The following is an 18298-nucleotide window of genomic DNA, read 5'->3' on the forward strand; positions in this document are numbered from 1 at the left end:
CCTCCAGAGCAATCTGGAATCTTTTTTGGCGTAGAGGCGTCGTTGCAACATCTCGTCCCTCAGGCCACCGACGAGGCGGTCACGAAGCATGTTCTCCAACTCTGAGAAGTTGCATAACCGGGCGGCTTGGCGGAGGGAGGTCACAAACCCAGTTATGGTTTCCCCCGGGGCTTGCCGCTTTGCATAGAAGGCATTTCGGCAAGCTACCACCGAGGGCTGTGGTGAAAAGTGCTCCTTCAGCCGTTCCATTATTGTTTTGTAAGAGACGGTAGCGACATCTCTAGGTGCAAGGAGAGCCCGGGCGATTTCAAACGTCTCCTCTCCACAGACGCTGAAGAATGTCGCCCTCTTCATGGCATCGTTGGTGACTTCTTTCGCTTGCAGGAGGAAGTTGAAACGGGCGGCGTACCCTTCCCAGTCTCCTGATGCTGGTTTGAATGGCAAGAAGCTGCTGTTGGTTGCCATTCTGGGTTCCTTGGGTCCTGGAGCTGAAGCCTGGATGCACGGTGCGATGCAGCGGTGCAGCAGGTGGCGGTGCTGCGGTGCAGTGCGTGGTGGCGGTCAGCTCATCAGGATCCCACCTTCGTCGCCAGTGAAATATACTCGGAGTCGAGAGTGAATTTCATGCTCTTTATTCAGCTCATATTCATCAAGGAGAAGAAGAGAAGACGAATGGCTCTTTTCCCAAAACCATCTGCTTATATACATTATTTACACAATGGGCCTTGCGTGATTGGCTACTTCAGGGCTACACCTGTGGGCCAATTATATTGTGGATTGACTTCTGCCTGCAGCCTGATTGGCTGCTCCTACAGGCCAATCAGGTAGCAGATTCACTTCTGCCAGCCGCCTGATTGGCTGCTCCAGCAGGCCAATCAGGTTGCGGATTCACTTCCACCTGGAGTTGGATTGGGTAGCTCCCGCTGATTCTGAATCCTATTGTTCTAGGATTCAGCTCAGTACATAACAATCACATTTTGATGCGCCTCAATATCTAAACAACAAGCACCTTCCCTGTAATTGTTGTCGTCATTATTCAATGTTAGCCTCCATATTTCAGCCATATCTCTTTGTTTCCAGGCGAGAATATTTTTCTGGTTTTAGATGGCCCAGTAGATGCAATTTGGATTGAGAATCTGAATTCAGTGCTAGATGATAATAAGACTCTCACTTTAGCAAATGGTGATCGAATTCCAATGTCTCCTACTTGCAAGTTGCTCTTTGAAGTTCACAATATTGAAAATGCATCTCCTGCTACAGTTTCTAGAATGGGCATGGTGTATATCAGTTCTTCTGCACTAAGCTGGAGACCAATATTGCAGGTACACTTTTGCAGGGTGATCACTTTTTCTTTTAAATATGTGGGTTTTTTGTTTTGTTTTGTTTTTAAAAATGTAAACTGTTTTTCTGACATTTTTACAGGGTTGGCTAAAGACTCGTACTACACAAGAAGCTGATGTGCTGCTAGGCTTATATGATAAAGTGTTTGAAGACGCATATACATACATGAAATTAAACCTTTGGCCAAAAATGGAGCTTCTAGAATGCAACTATATCATGCAGGTATAGTTACTGTTGTCTCAGTTGTTCATACAGCAATGTATGGTTGCCTCTAAAGAAATAAGCATAGAAATATTGCTTCCTGACAATCTTTTGGAAAACATTAAGAAGCATAGATATAAAATTGCAGTTTTTCTTGGAGATGAAGTGAAATTTAAGTGAAATTTGTATTTAAGTTTGATTAAGAAAGTTAAACATTGTGTAACATTTTCTTCCTTTTAAAAATATTTCCAGTCCATCAATCTTTTGGAAGGCTTGATACCATCAAAGGAAGAAGGTGGTATTGCATGCTTGGCACATCTTCACAAATTATTTGTGTTTGGCCTGATGTGGAGTTTAGGTTCCCTCTTAGAACTGGAAAGCAGGGAAAAGCTGGAAGCCTTTTTAAGAAGCCATGAAAGCAAAATAGATTTGCCACCAATTCCTAAAGGTGCTTCAGAGACAATGTATGAGTACTACGTTGCCGATTATGGTAAGTGAAAAAGCAGTGCAATGCTCTTTAGTAATTAAGTGCACAAACCTCCAGTACTGGAGATGTTCTTTCCAGCATGTTGCTAAACTTCCAAAGAAAGGCATTTATATTTGGCCATAATGATGATGTAATAATGAATGAGAACTAATGAACTGAAATACAGTCCAGGTGAGATGGTGGTTCTGTACAGGCGTGTCCAATTGGCGCGTGACTGCCGATGTGCAGGTCCTTTTGGACCCGGACGAGGGTGGGGTGAGCTTATGTGCACTCTGCTGGTGCATGCGGGGGCCAGGAACAGAACTCCTCTGCATCAGTGAGAGGTGGCAGCAACAGGGGGAGGTCATTTTGATTTCCCCGAAACACAACTGAAATCAGTAAATAAATAAAATGGTGGCTACTGCTAGTGCTCTGAGTTTCAACTCTTCCAAAATTCTTTCTCCTCTCTGAAACATAACAGAATTTTGACAGAAGCTTGCAGATTCCTCTGCATCATTTCAGACCTTGGCCTTCTCACTCACCTGCTTCAGACCTTGGCCTTCTCACTCACAAAGGGCTGTAAAGAGGGCAAGATTATGTGCTTGAGGTGGGGAGGGGGGGAGATTGGCAGTATAAACCTGCTCCCTCTCTTTTCTGTGTGTGCATGCAATTATTTACATGTAAGTAATCTTACACAGGTGGCGCTGTGGTTAAACCACTGAGCCTAAAGCTTGCTGATCAGAAGGTTGGCGGTTCGAATCCCTGTGACGGGGTGAGCTCCCGTTGCTCGGTCCCAGCTCCTGCCAACCTAGCAGTTCAAAAGCACGTCAAAATGCAAGTAGATAAATAGGAACCGCTACAGCGGGAAGGTAAACGGCGTTTCCATGTGCTGCTCTGGTTTGCCAGAAGCGGCTTTGTCACGCTGGCCACATGACCTGGAAGCTATACGCCGGCTCCCTCGGCCAATAATGCGAGATGAGCGCGCAACCCCAGAGTCGGTCACGACTGGACCTAATGGTCAGGGGTCCCTTTACCTTTACCTTAAGTAATCTGAATGCCTGAATAGGGCTTTAGTGTTTGATGGATGAGCTCAGCTCACTATTGGCTGAGTTTTGATTGTTAAGACTTCTTTCCTAAAAGAAGCAGAATTAGGGAGTGTAAAGCTTTCCTCTTATTTCTTGCCAGTCTTCCTTACAGCGATCACTACAGAGCAGAATGAACTTTATTCTGAATCCACCAGTGACTCAAAATTACCTATGCGATAACACTCTGGAAATTTACTTCGACCCAGACCAACACGGCTACCTACCTGTACTCTGGAAATTCATGTGACTGAGCATAATAATATGAGAAAAGATGTTGGCTTCTTTTAATTCACCAAGGCTTTTGATCCCATGTAGAATAGGTCCAATGGGTTCTATGTCATCCCTTGTCCCCTAGGAAGTCCTGTGGAGTTGCTGGTAAAAGAAGGGAAATAATTAGAGCTCTTCCACCATTATTTTGCTACTTCCAGGTGACTGGGATCATTGGAATAGAAAAGTTCAGGAATATGTTTATCCAACAGACAGTGTTCCTGAATATGCATCTATTCTGGTTCCAAATGTTGACAATGTCAGAACACAGTTTTTAATGGATACCATAGCAAAACAACACAAAGTAAGTGCATATTTTCTTTGCAAAGTGTGAGTAGGTAATGTCTTTTTATGCCCAAACTACTTTATTATATATCATATCCTTTTGTGTCTATGATTAACAACAACACAGACTATTGTGGACACAGAAAATGTGCCTCTGCTTGATTAAGAAAAGAAAGAAACCCCGTCCTAATGCAGCCCCTGTGACCCATCTCATGCCATCTCCTAACTGCCGTCTCCTAACTTCAGCAGTGACTATTCTGGGGTTTGCAGCAGGGAGGAAGGGACTGGAAAATCCCTATTGAATATGTGGCCTTTTGCTCAATATAGGTCTAACTCCAAACAACGATTTATAGGGCAGGGGTGGCTAAGGTTTGGTGTGCAGATTTGCCCTCCCCTCAAGCAGTTCCCCCCCAACTTAACCCCACCCCCAATTTTTGCAGCAGCAACAATAAATAAATAAAATTTAAGCATTCACAGCTCTCAATTGAAAATGCCCAGATCCAATCCTAACTGAATGATGATTTAGCAATGATTTAGCAATGAGCAAAGGGATTGTGGTGTCTTTCCTTCCCCTTTCCTTTCCCATAAAAATGTATTGATTTTTGCCATTTATATTTTGGTAAGGGCTGAAGCCTGAATAGAATGTGAAAGTAAATAGTAGATTAGAAAGAAAACCAACATAATTATATAAAAAATTCTGTATCGAACCATTTTTGTGCAGTGAATTAGCTTTATTATACAAGCCTGATAATAAATTGTCATAACGTTGTTGCAGGCAGTGTTGCTTATTGGTGAACAAGGAACAGCAAAGACTGTAATGATTAAAGGTTATTTAAAAAAGTACGACCCTGAAGAACATTTATCAAAATCTTTAAACTTTTCCTCAGCAACAGAACCTGGAATGTTTCAGGTAAGCTGTAGGTTTGATAATCAGTTCTACATGATGTACTTGCGGAAATATTTGAAATGCTTTGCAATATTCTTAAGTGTAGCTGCCTTGAGCCCTGGTTTTGAGGGGAGGGGGAAAACAGATAAGAATGAATGAATGAATGAATGAATGAATGAATGTAAACCCTGATCTCGTCCTCTGTTTTTAACACCAAGTTCCAACAATATTCATGCTCCCAAGTTATTTGGGAACTTTTCTGAGAACTTACGGTACATAGATTGGAAAACACATTTTAAGAATGTTTTTTTAAAACAAACAAGGATTTGTAAACTACTTTGGCGATGACTTACATATTTCCCCCTCTTTTTGTGTTGTTTAATTGTTAAGAGGACAATAGAAAGTTATGTGGACAAACGGATGGGAAGTACCTATGGACCGCCAAACGGCAGAAAAATGACAATATTCATTGATGATATTAACATGCCCATTATTAACGAATGGGGAGATCAGGTAGAGTTATAAAATTGTGCATAGTAATATCGCTAAGTACTACTTCTCTCTGTAATGTCATCAGTAAAAGTCTGGTGTACCGTGACCTTGGGGAAAGGGCACATCAAAGGATGCATGTTCCATGCCTTCCATGGCATAGAGATCAAAAAAGGGAAAAAATTGGTAGCTCTTCGGAGTGCCCAAGTCAACCTAGCCCAGTGTCCCCAGGAGGAAGCCCCAACGCCCAGGAACAGTCTCCCCAAACCTAGCCCAGAGCCTTGATGTATATGAACTGTTAGCATTTTTTGCTAAAATTGACCACCTCAGATGTGACATGGCCTGATTCAGCTCACAGAAATTTAAGCACCATGTAAATTTTATTGATTTATATAGGACAAAAGCTTAGACATCATCAAGCGTAGCTTATTTCATACTGCACCCTATGTCTAGAATAAAGTAACAAATTATTTGGTTGAATTAGCAGGGTTGTATCTCTGGTATTTTATTTTCAATGAATGGTTAACATTTCTTCTATTAATTCCATAGGTAACAAATGAAATAGTGAGGCAGATGATGGAAATGGAAGGAATGTACAGTTTGGATAAACCTGGAGATTTTACTACGATTGTTGATGTGCAGTTAATAGCAGCAATGATTCACCCAGGAGGCGGTCGAAATGATATCCCACAGCGCTTAAAAAGGCAGTTTACGGTTTTTAACTGCACTCTGCCAACCAATGCATCCATAGACAAAATCTTTGGTATATATTTTTCTAGTTATTTCAAATTGAATTCATTTTATATTACCGTATTTTTCCATCTATAAGACACCTCCATGTATAAGACACCCCCTATTTTTGGCAACTCAAAATTTAAGAAAATGGGGGGAAGATGCATCCGTGTATAATATGCCCCCTAATTTTTGACATTATTTTTAAGGGAAAAAACCTTGTCTTATACATGGAAAAATAAAGTAATTGTCTAGGTTGCCCCTGTGTAGAATGTAAATTCTTTTCCCTCTTTCTTAAAGCAACAGAGATTCTAAAAAGCAATGACTTTTTTTAAAAAAACAACAACAACCAAGAATCACAGACATGATATAGATGCCATTCTGTATAAAATCATGTGAATGCCTAGGCAAACAGAAAAGTAATAACTTACTTATTTGTTGTATAGGTTTTATGCTGCATTCTTCAAGATAGGAGCACTGGAGTGTTCATAACATATTTGTTTGTCCTCTGTTGCTTCCTATGAAACACCTCAAAGCTATCTATCTAATTTCATGTATACAAACAATTTCTACATATATTTATGTGCTCAAATAGGTATCAAAATGAGATCTGTGATTGTGAGATTTATGCTCAAAAGTAGACAGGGCAGTGAGATCGTCATACCACTAAGTAATGGATGGGGGCGAGAGCTGATCCTCCCAGCCTTGAAGTATAGAATAACTCTCTTTGGTTTCAAGTGTATCTGAAGAAGTGTGCATGCACACAAAAGCTCATACCAAAATAAAAACTTAGTTGGTCTTTAAGGTGCTACTGAAGGAATTTTTTTATTTTGCTTTGACTCAGACCAACACGGCTACCTACCTGTAACTTATCAATATACCGTTATTTTTCAGGGATAATTGGCTGTGGATACTTTCATTCATGTAGACATTTCAAGCCTGAAATATGTGAAATGATACCAAAATTAGTGTCAGCAGGCAGAATCTTGTGGCAGTGGACTAAGGTAAAGATTAACATAATTATTTGAAAAATATTCCCTATTTATGGGTTTAACACAGGATTAAAATCTGCTCATATATTGCTTATAATGTATAGGTTCTGTAAGGTTTCCATTGTTGGAAGGAATAGAGTTGACTGGGGAAGAAACTACCCATGCATCCATTCTTGGTTCTAGATGAGCAGATCATAGAATTGTAGAGTTGGAAGGGACCCCAAGAGTCATGTAGTTCAACCCTCTGCAATGCAGGAATCAACACTGAAAATAACATACAGCCTGGAGCTAATATTTAGTCATTTCTTTTAATCACATTTTAATAGGAAATTATGGTTGCAAAACTTGAATTTGCATATTGAATTGGAATTCTTGACCTCAAAATTCCCATCAACCACCATCAAAGAGGCAGGCAGTTTCCATTCAAGCCACTCTCTTACTTTGTTTGTTTTTAGTGTGAGTGTTGTAGGGCTGCTTTGAACTTCTTAGTCGTCTGAAACTCATGAAGAAATTGTCCCACACTCTGCATGGAATCACCCAAGGGAAACTTCAGATTTGCCCAAATGCATGAACAACTTTTCACTTTCTAGGTGTTGCTGGATTCCAGCTCACATCATCCCAACTATTGGCCATGCTGGCTAGGGCTGGTGAATGCTGGAGTTGAACAGCACATGGAGGGACACAAGTGGTCCTTTCTGTTACATAAACAAGTGCATGTTCATAGTCTTTATTGCTGGCTTCATTTCTTAGTCCCTGCCAGAAGGATCAATGCTCCAGGTATCGTTTATCCTGTGAATGCAGAGGTGAGGAGAACTCTGCTAGATCCTGTCACAGCTCAAGATTCTAAGTGCCTCTGGCTCATTGATGTTTGGTAGTTGGACACCCATTGTGGTGTAGTGGTTATAGTGTTGTACTAAGACCCTGGAGACTAGGGTTCAAATCCCCACTCATGTATGCCACCATGAGGTAATGGAAGGAAATGTGAGATCCATAATACAATGAAATAAAATCCCTTCACTGCACTTATGAGGTTTGCCATTTAAAAAACAAAACAAACCTGTAGACCTCAGTGCAGGCCCCGTTTATTTTTTTTATGCCTGTTCACATGCTTTTGCTTTAGGTAAAAATGTTGCCCACACCATCCAAATTTCATTACATCTTCAATCTGAGAGATCTTTCCAGAATTTGGCAAGGAATGTTAACTATAAAATCAGAAGAATGTACGGACCTCAGGACTCTCCTGTCACTATTTAAACATGAATGCACAAGAGTAATTGCTGACAGGTATGATTATTATATTATTTACTTAAGAATTACAAACACTGAGATGAAGTCATGCCAGTGTGACATTGTGTTCTACAATCTTGATTCAAAATGGCTCCCGGCACCCAAGCTGTGATGAAGTCTTTCACCCCCACCTTGGGAACCCTTGTGCTGAGTTTGGTGACAATATCTCAAGAGGCTGCTGAACCTATAGAAGACGAGCAGAGAAACAATTTCCCAAAATATATAGTAGATCTAATCCACAGCTGAGGGACACCCCCACCCCCACAGATCTTTAGCCATCTTTTCACTCTTCTACAGCGGAAATTTTCCATTCATCGTACCTGAATTTTGTCTTCTAGATTTGTTTGTGAAGAAGATGAAGCATGGTTTGAAAGAAACTTTTCTAGAGTTATTGAAGAACATGTGGATTCAGAACTGGTACCAATAATTGAAGAAGAACCATATCTTGTTGATTTTTTACGGGATATGCCTGAGCCAACTGGTGAAGAGCCTGAAGATTTTGTGTTTGAAGCACCAAAAATTTATGAATTGGTATTTATTTACTTAATTCCAAACCCCTCCTTTATTGGATTCCAACAATAGCATGCTCAGATCTATACAGTAATGGATACCTGTACAAGGACTGGCATGGGGACTCTCAGGCCCCAGGATCAAATGCAGGCCTCCAAGCCTCTCTGTCCCCAAAGACTGTCCACAGGCCATGCCCCTCACTTACTGGCCCTGCTGTGTCCTCTCCTTGAGTGCTTTAGCCGGCTCAACAATATGAATGTACTTGAACTGAATGCCTTTGGACTGTGGAAGGCTGACCATGAGGGAATGCAGCTTTTGGGCTGAAAAATGTTCCCTAATCTTGACTATAAATAATCCCAAATGTTGCTAATATTGTGGATTATTGCTAGAGGAAATTCAGAGTTGGAACTGGATGAGATGTGGGGTGGGGACGAGAAAGACGTATTATGCTGCTGTTTTTATTTGCCTGTAATGGAATGCAACAAGGGTGAGGAAGGCAGGCAGGGGCAACACCGGGGCTTCCTGCACTCAGACTTTTTCCTCCTGCACCCACATAGGGCCAACAGACACCAACTGCCCTGCTGAAATGAAGAAGACGTTGTGGGACACAGGCAAAGACAATGCCGGGGGATGCTCCAGTCAGAGTATTGCCCACCTGCCCCACTTAAACCAACTTACAACAGTTGCCCTGTGGGGAAGAATATGGGGACATGTTAGCTCCTTCCCTGTGAGGCTGGTTGTTTCATTTTGTAGCATGTGGTTCTGGGTGTTTTTGTTGCATTTTGTAACAGGTTTTTACCTGTTTTAAAGACTCTTGTTGAAAAGTGGGGTATAAGTCAAACTAAATAAATTGAGATAGGTAGCCGTGTTGGTCTGCTGTAGTCGAAACAAAATAAAAAAATTCCTTCCAGTAGCACCTTAGAGACCAACTAAGTTTGTTATTGGTATGGGCTTTTGTGTGCCATTGGTATCGTGCATGCACACAAAAGCTCATACCAATAACAAACTTAGTTGGTCTCTAAGGTGCTACTGGAAGGAATTTTTTTATTAAATAAATTGAGTAAAACTGGTGCTCTATATTGGAGAATATGGTAGATAGCAGAATATTGTAGATCAGGATAGGCAAGGCACTGGGAGCCACATCAAAAACAGATCACGAGCTTGAGGGTGACTGGTAGCTTTTCATATTCATTTGTGTTTGATTAACACAATGAACAAACATTATTTTCATAATTATGGCTGCAGGAAGTTGAACCTATTGCAGCAGTTGTCTGCAGGAGCAGGTGCCAAACCCAGTTGCGGAGCAGGGTGTGTGTATTAGAAATTATCATACAAAAGAATTAGAAAACTAAATCTAGAGGCAATCCACTGTTATATGCAGCTACTGCTTGGGCTAAATAGCCCGCCATTAGTGGAATATACAACATAAACACTTCTCAGATACGGAACTGCCCACGAGTTAAGTCAGTCCTAGGGAATACAGATACCTACACCTCACTGAAATTTGTTTTGACAAATCCTGTCTTGAGAAGAATAAGTTGATATCATATCATTTCTAGGATATGATCTGTGAACAGAATAATAAAAAAATCAGTTTGGTAAACCCTTAAGGACATTTTTCAAAGACATATGACTTTCTTTTATTCATATTTTTTAAAAAAATGCTTATACATTAATTTATTGAAACTATTTTTTTAGAGGGAAAAGCTATCCTTATTTTCTTCCTTTTTAGATTCCATCTCTTGAATTCTTATCTGACAAGCTGCAGAGCTACCAGAAGCAGTATAACGAAGCTGTTAGAGGTGGATTCCTTGATTTGGTGTTTTTTAAAGACGCTATAACACATCTTGTTAAGGTCTGAATGCTTATTTAAAGTTATAGTCTTCATTTTATTTCCTGCACTAGTGGGGGAAGGGGGAGTCGTGACAGAGCAACTACCAGCTCACAGCCAGGAAAAAAAGATGGGAATGGTGGCTTTATTTTCCCTTTTAGCCTGCCGCACTCCTTCCATTGAGTCACTCCAGTGAGAAGGAATTTACTACTCCACAGCTAGGGCATGCTGGTAGAATGACAGTGGGGGGGGCATAGAAACCCTCATATCCATGACTGCCAAAATTCCCATTTCTGGACCCATCACTGGTGGAGCAGCATTGGAGCATTTTGCCGCAACACCAGGAAGGTCTCCGGTTACACCAATGGAGGACCTTCCTTTTCAGCAGTGGGGCATAAGACTGCTCCCTTCGGAAGCAATCCTAAATATGGGGAGCCAGCAAAAATCATGCCATTTTAGATTAAGTCAGCACATAGCATAGAGCATATAGTTACACCAGATCCAAACTCCATTCAGGAGCGGAACTACTGTTGGCAGTGGAGAAACAAGCTTTTAGAATCCAGTTTGTGTTACACCATCCTTTTGCCTGCTTAACTTACACCAGGTGACCAGCTCATGTGACTGAGCTGAATGGGTTTAGGGTTCAGCCTAAATCGCCACCTTTGGTCCTGCCCATGCTATTCCCCTGGAATGCCCTTCATTCATGGTTTAAGAGCCATCAAGTTCAGCTCAACTGTCCAAGCCCCAAGTGAGCTGGGATGAGGGATTTGGGTCAGCATACATGTGGCCGAGTTGGGTCTTAAGCCAGAAACTAGCCTGGTGAGTTGGGAATCCACCACATCCTAATTTGCTCATCCCAGTGAGTCTAGGGTTAGGATGGCGCCCTTCCTTTAATGAGTGTCTCGAGACATTTTTCAAAAATTGAAAGCAACAAGCAGACAACAAAAACAAATAAAACAAGCAACAGGTAGAAGAATAATGTTATAGTCAGATAGTTTAAAGGTAGTAAAGGTAGTAAAACAATTTTCAAAAGTGTGGGTGAATGGGGGGGGAGAGTTTTTGCAAGGAACTGAAAACAAAACAAAATTGTGATCAGCTGTACTGCTCTGGAAAGGGCATTTTGTAACTGGAAAAGCCTTGAAGATGAAAGCTTCACCTTTGAAGGAGGAGGTATTTGAAGAAGGACATTGGCTGATTACCTATAAAATCCAGTTGATGCTCCTTTTAAAAAAACTATGGAAGCACCATATAAGAGAGAAATCTGTTGTCATTGGATATCCCCCCCCCAAAAAAAAATTACACGGCATATTAAAATATGTTGCCATCTACCGTATGTATTGGTGGAGACGGATATGGAATCAAGAATGTTGGGAAGATTCATTAAACTAGGCACCATTGGATGGCTCTTTTTTAAAAATATTTTTGGATAATTATTTAACTTTGTTGACTTTGCATAACTTATTAAGTAGATCACCCCCCCCTTTTGTGTGTAATGCAGATTTCACGAATAATTCGTACAGCATGTGGAAACGCTTTACTTGTAGGAGTTGGTGGTTCCGGAAAACAGAGTCTTTCCAGGCTAGCCTCTTTTATAGCTGGATATAAAATATTTCAGATAACCTTAACGCGGTGAGAGAAAAAAATATTTAAAATAAGTGGTTGATGAAGTGCTGTTTCCCCTATATAATTAGAAGCTATGCTTGTATATATACACCATGATATGAGAATATAGAAGATGAGATTCATGGCTAGATGGCCATCATAAAGATAGCCTGGCATATTCATGTGTTCATGATGTCACTGATCCTATGGTCAAGGAGGATATAATGTGGACAATTTTGTGCTCAACAAAGCTGTATCAAAATTCATCAATTACTGAAGAGATTGGTGATGTTGAGATAATGGTTTGACTCCAAAAGTTCCCCTGCATGTGTTGGTGTTTTCATTTTACCCCTCCATGCCCCATGGTATGCCACTCTAAAGGCAGTGTGGATAGTACAAGCAGGGTGGCACAGTAGAAGGAGGGAGTGCTTACAATTACGGCAATTACCGGTACAATTACCGGCCAGGTGGCGCTGTGGGTTAAAGCACAGAGTCTAGGGCTTGCTGATCAGAAGGTCAGCGGTTTGAATCCCTGCAATGGGGTGAGCTCCCGTTGCTTGGTCCCAGCTCCTGTCCACCTAGCAGTTCGAAAGCACATCAAAGTGCAAGTAGATAAATAGGGACCGCTCTGGCGGGAAGGTAAACGGCATTTCCGTGCGCCGCTCTGGTTCGCCAGAAGCAGCTTTGTCATGCTGGCCACATGACCCGGAAGCTGTTTGTGGACAAACGCTGGCTCCCTTGGCCTATAGAGTGAGATGAGCGCCGCAACTCCAGAGTCGGACACGACTGGACCTGATGGTCAGGGGCCCCTTACCGGTACAATTATGGTGTTCTCACTTTCCTTCTATTCCTTCTTTTTTTTTATTTCAAAACACTTTTAAAGCCACTTTTGGCTCCCCTGCTCTGAGAGGACTGGCAAAGGCACTAGCTTTCAAAAGTGTTTTGAACTAAAAAGGTGTGTGTGTGTGGACTCTGCTGCAGTTTCTAGTCATTTTGAGGGTTGTTGATTGAAGCGGAATTGCAACCCTTGAAATGGCCACTCCCATTTGTCACTAGCGAATGAGATGATGGCCTGACAATCTGGGTTAATTAAGAAATGGGGGGGGGGGCACAAACTGGTAATTGTAGTCTCCCTTGATTCTGACCAGAGGAATTTAAGGGTCTTATGAAAGGTGGTGTTTTTTATTTTTAAAGCGGCTTAAGTTGTTTTGCTGATTGCTTCATTTTGAAATGTGTGCTTAAAATACATTTTGAAGAAGTAGTATGCGCACTATGGAATCTGTTTATACAAGGATGCCCCTCCTAAAAGGGGCAGTCCTTGCTCAGCTACCGGTAGCTCTTGCTTCCCTCTCTTGCTGGCTTCAGTGATGCAGACTACTTTTCCCGAAGTTAGTAGGTGATGAATCAGTACTGCATGCTAAGCTTTCTGTCCTTTTCATTTTTGCTTCCTAGATCATACAATGTGAGCAATCTGACAGACGATCTAAAGCTTTTATACAGAGTTGCTGGTGCTGAAGGAAAAGGAATAACATTTATTTTCACAGATAATGAAATAAAAGATGAAGCGTTTCTGGAATTTCTTAATAACCTGCTTTCTTCTGGAGAGGTTAGCATTTCAGCTCAACAGAGGCTTTTATAGCTGTGTTGCTATGATGACAGTTAGATGTTTTGCTTGTCCTTCTATTTCAAAAGTTCAGGGTAGGTTTGACTGCAACTCCCATCAGCCCCAGCCAGCATGATCAGGTTAATAGTCAAGGATGATGGAAGTCAACACACATGAGCTACTGTTAGCAGAGATGTAAATCTTGAAAAATATTTTTAAAAAATAAAGTTACAATTCAGGGATAAATTTTAAATGAAATTATTAATTTATTTCTGGGATCATGCCCATGTCCCTTGATAAGGCAGGAGCAAAGAGGCTTTTGGGAAGTGGGCTGAACCCACAACTAGTTTTCAGGGATAAACTTTATTTATTGAGGTCTATATTCTTGCATGTTTCCCATGGATTATATAAAAGTTGTGCAAATGTGATTATTTTTGTTGGAGTGAGAACTCTGCGGAATTTCAAGCACTGTATGCACAGTGGTGTGTTGTACGCACAGGTCCTATCTTTTACCCAACAACCAGATTTATATGCACAAGGCCCTTTAAAAAAAGCTAAAATCCTGACAATCAGAGTGTGGCAGGGGGCTAGATTCAGTTCCCTCTCCCCTGCCACACTCTTGCTTGCCAAACAAAGACTCCGCATTCATGGTCCTGGTTGCTTTAAACATGGTCCATTGGATTAGAGTACATCTCTTCAAGTAAGGAAATAAGATAGCCTTTGGCCTGCATATATAAAGGCTTAACTATTAGACAGTTTTGGAAAGGAAACATAGACCTATAGTTTACAAAGCTGCATTATAAATACATAACTGAATTTTCATTTTTCTCTGGCTCTGCTAAGATCTCCAATTTATTTGCTCGGGATGAAATGGATGAAATAACCCAAGGATTGATATCTGTAATGAAAAAAGAACTACCACGAGTTCCTCCTACTTTTGATAATCTTTATGAATATTTTATATCACGATCAAGGAAAAATCTTCATGTTGTTCTCTGCTTTTCTCCAGTGAGTTTTCTTTAAAAATCATATCTACCTTCCTTGGACATATTTCCTTATGATAATCCTCCCCCATTCAAGACTATATATTTAAATGTGAATAATAATATTTTTATGGCAAACGTGCTCTTTAAAGACAAATCCTGCAAGTTTGGCTCAGCAGTCTAGCTCATGGTAATTGTTCTACTAACAATTTCTGTATGTGGTCTACAAAACTGGAACACGCAGCTATGCCCTATGTATGTTAATTTTGAAGTTGGTGACAAGGAAGGCTCTATACTACCCTGTAGAGAAGGGAAAGTAGTTATGAAATGGATTGCAACTTAAGATATGAGACCTTAGATGCAAAAATGCCAACCTTTTTTATTGAAAAGATTCAATTATAAAGAAATAAAATGATACAAAGAAAAGGAAAAAGGAAAAAAAAACACAGAAATGTAGTAGGATAATAATACCAAACTTATAAGAGAACGTATATTTTTCATATGTATTTACTCACACACACCCCAGATGCGGAAATGTTTTTAAAATTCCAGATCTCAGCCTCTGCATTTAGTTGTGCATATGACTAATAAAATTAATTATTGCACTTTCACCACTTTATCACATGGTAGTGATTTTTCATGCACCTCTGGTAGGACCTGAGCTGTGTCTACTGTTGTGGGTTCTGAAAAAGGTGTGGGTGGAGCTAGCAACAATAGGGCTGGTAGCTCCATGTTGATCTCAGAGGTTGTGGTTTTCTGACATTGTAAACTTGGCGGTGTCTCCCTCTTGTCCGCTGCCAATCTGACACATGAAGGATTCCACATCTGACCTGGATCGGTAGATTGTGCTGCGCAAAGTGGTGAGGGTGAAAGACACAAGTATGATGCTACGATTCTGGGGCACAGGGACATGGGAGTAGATTTCACAAGTGGTTTCCATTCTTGGTCTAATTCAGCAACTGGGCCAAGAGGTTAAGTTCTGCCTGGATCTAGACACGTCAAAGAAGCGTTTCAGTTAAATGCGTTGTAAATTTAAACAGGGAAAACAGGTAGAGAAAAACAGGACTCCACATTGCCATCTGGTGGCACAATGTTATATCACATATACAACACATATACAGTAAATAGCTTTTTCTTTACCATTCTAGCTGAGTCCTCAGTCCCCCACTTTCTTTGCAAATAACAAACAGTTAACAGTTGCAATCGCCAATAATCTGGCAGACTTTAAATGTGCTCAATCTTTCCCCTTTCCTTTTTGCATGCAGTTAGATTGGGATTTGTATGTGAGGGAAATAATAACTAAAGTTTTGTTCCTATTATTTATTAAGTTTGCCTGGATAAAAAAATCATTTATATTACAATTAATTTTTTTTGTATTCTTGGTAGGTTGGTGAAAAGTTTCGTGCGCGTTCTTTGAAATTTCCTGGCCTTATATCTGGCTGCACCATGGACTGGTTTACTCAGTGGCCCAAGGAAGCCCTTGTTGCTGTATCACATTATTTCCTGTCAGAGTTTAACATTGTCTGTTCTCCTGAAGTTAAAGCCCAAGTGGTGGAAACTATGGGCATCTTTCATGATCTAGTTTCAGAAAGCTGCGATAATTATTTCCAAAGGTAGCGTTTGAAAAATATGTAGTAATTCTTTAATGATAACATTTGGTACTGGAATATGTATTTTTATAGATTATTTTATATACATATAGTGCATTTTAAAAAAATAGTTAAACCAGCTATGGATTCGGTTGCTCAGTTATAACTGTTGTATGAAAGATGCAACATGTAAATTTTGTACTTTTATATGAAAATTTAGGTAACTCTTCACATCTTTTTTTTCCTTTTTCAATTACATTAAACTTTGGATTCCTGTTAATAAATATTTGACACTTGTTTGAGAAAACAGATAAGCTTAGAATCGAACTGCCCCTATACCTAGACATAACAGGGGATTATATCTAGCATGGTTACTTGGGTTTCAGGCAGATGAGCAGTTATTTATTTCAAAGTCGTTATAGCTTGAAATCAATTTTTTCAACTGCAGCTCATTAACATGCATTGCGATTACAGCCGAAAGTGAAATCTGTGGCTTTTGCCATTGACATAATTGTACTAGTGAAGATGAACGTAGGTTTAGGATTGTATCCGATGAGAACATGAGCATTTGAGCCAGTCCCCATTGCATGTTCCAGGTACCGGAGAAGAGCTCATGTGACCCCGAAGTCTTACCTCTCTTTCATTAATGGCTACAAAGATGTTTATGCTGAAAAGCTAGCCAGCATTAATGAACAAGCTGAGCGGATGCACATAGGTAAGATAAGATTACTCCAGCTCACTGCCCCTGCCAACAATCTCCTCTTCCCTCTCAGCCCTCCCACGCCACAGCCAAGCCAACCTCATCCAGCTGGGTCCCCCAACCCACAGTGGAGTCTCTTCAGGGAACTGCTGGGCAGAGGAGGTGCAGGAAAATCACCTTTCACCCTTCTGGATCCAGCTACACAAAGGCATGACTCGCCTCAGAAGTTTTCCACCTAAAGAAAAGTCTTCATGAAATTTCTCCATGTATTCTATATGAAGATAACAAATTTCCTTCAATTTTTTTTTTTAAATTCCCTTTGACAAACCAAACTTAGATCCAGATTTTGCCAGGACATAGCTTTTTGTGTGTGCAGAAATGCCAATTAGTCTATAAAGACAGGTTTCACTTCTAGTTCGGCAGCAAATAACATTGCATTTAATGTGGGTGATATCCAACTACGGTAAGTCATATTCAGAGTAAATCCATTGATTTCAATGACTATTAACATTGACTATTACTCATCATAAATAACTTTCAATTATTCTGAATTTTGATGCCTTTTGTAGGTCTTTCTAAGCTGATGGAAGCTAGTGAATCTGTTGCTAAACTCTCCCAGGAGTTGGCAGTGAAAGAGAAGGAACTGGCTTTGGCATCTGTAAAAGCAGATAAAGTAAGTTTTATACCAGAATACAGTATTTTATAAAGGAAAGTGACTGAGTTCACTGGTTTTGTGTCCCCCCCCCCAATGTTTTGAAAAGGAGAAATCTATCTAGTGTGTAGCAGCACTATCCTTGCCCCATTGCTGGACTGCTGAGTTAATTATATGTTGCCCCTGCTTGCTTTGCTTTCTGACCCCATTATCCCCACCACCCTACTACTCACCTTTCCCTTACAGCTCACCAACTATGTAGGGAAAATACTTTTAATCGGTTTTGTTTGCCCTCACTAATATTGTACTTGCTGCATGGTTCCTGATCGGCTAGGATCGCCCATGTGCAATACAGGAATAATTGCCCTTATTCTAAGCTAGCATTGTTTGGCATCATTGTTGTCAACACATTAATTAAATGTGTAAGGGTCAGATCCACCCCCCCAACCCTGGAAGGCTAGGTGGGGATAAGCCCATTATGAGCTGGATCCTGTGGACGTGGCTCATGAAGAGCTTGACGAAGTAAAACCTTTAGTTCACCATTGCTAGCTCTCTTCCATTGCAAACTTCCAAACTGGGTGACCCTGCATGTTTTTAAATTTTATAATAGGTGCTAGCAGAGGTGACAGTAAGTGCTGAGGCATCAGCTAAAGTGAAAAATGAAGTTCAAGGCGTAAAAGACAAAGCACAGAAGATTGTAGACGAAATTGATTCAGAGAAAGTAGTAGCAGAGGCAAAGCTGGAGGCAGCTAGACCAGCCTTAGAAGAAGCTGAAGCTGCTTTGAATGTGAGTGACA

At 40.7% G+C, this 18298-nt stretch overlaps 1 protein-coding gene across 1 annotated transcript in view; it reads left to right on the forward strand.

Moving 5' to 3' along the window:
- DNAH8 (dynein axonemal heavy chain 8) overlaps positions 1 to 18298 on the forward strand; it is a 127896-nt gene that overhangs the window by 62391 nt on the left and 47207 nt on the right. The window contains exons 47-64 of the mRNA XM_035110511.3: positions 1081 to 1322; positions 1423 to 1563; positions 1795 to 2032; positions 3522 to 3664; positions 4421 to 4555; positions 4922 to 5044; positions 5570 to 5783; positions 6647 to 6756; positions 7865 to 8028; positions 8370 to 8562; positions 10274 to 10396; positions 11871 to 12001; positions 13427 to 13580; positions 14421 to 14585; positions 15947 to 16173; positions 16746 to 16864; positions 17419 to 17522; positions 18112 to 18288. Coding sequence (XP_034966402.3) covers positions 1081 to 1322; positions 1423 to 1563; positions 1795 to 2032; positions 3522 to 3664; positions 4421 to 4555; positions 4922 to 5044; positions 5570 to 5783; positions 6647 to 6756; positions 7865 to 8028; positions 8370 to 8562; positions 10274 to 10396; positions 11871 to 12001; positions 13427 to 13580; positions 14421 to 14585; positions 15947 to 16173; positions 16746 to 16864; positions 17419 to 17522; positions 18112 to 18288 — 2903 coding nt within the window. The remainder of the gene's footprint in view (positions 1 to 1080; positions 1323 to 1422; positions 1564 to 1794; positions 2033 to 3521; positions 3665 to 4420; positions 4556 to 4921; positions 5045 to 5569; positions 5784 to 6646; positions 6757 to 7864; positions 8029 to 8369; positions 8563 to 10273; positions 10397 to 11870; positions 12002 to 13426; positions 13581 to 14420; positions 14586 to 15946; positions 16174 to 16745; positions 16865 to 17418; positions 17523 to 18111; positions 18289 to 18298) is intronic.

This window comes from Zootoca vivipara, chromosome 3 (assembly GCF_965207765.1).
Source record: "Zootoca vivipara chromosome 3, rZooViv2.hap1.1, whole genome shotgun sequence".
Lineage (NCBI taxonomy): Eukaryota > Metazoa > Chordata > Lepidosauria > Squamata > Lacertidae > Zootoca > Zootoca vivipara.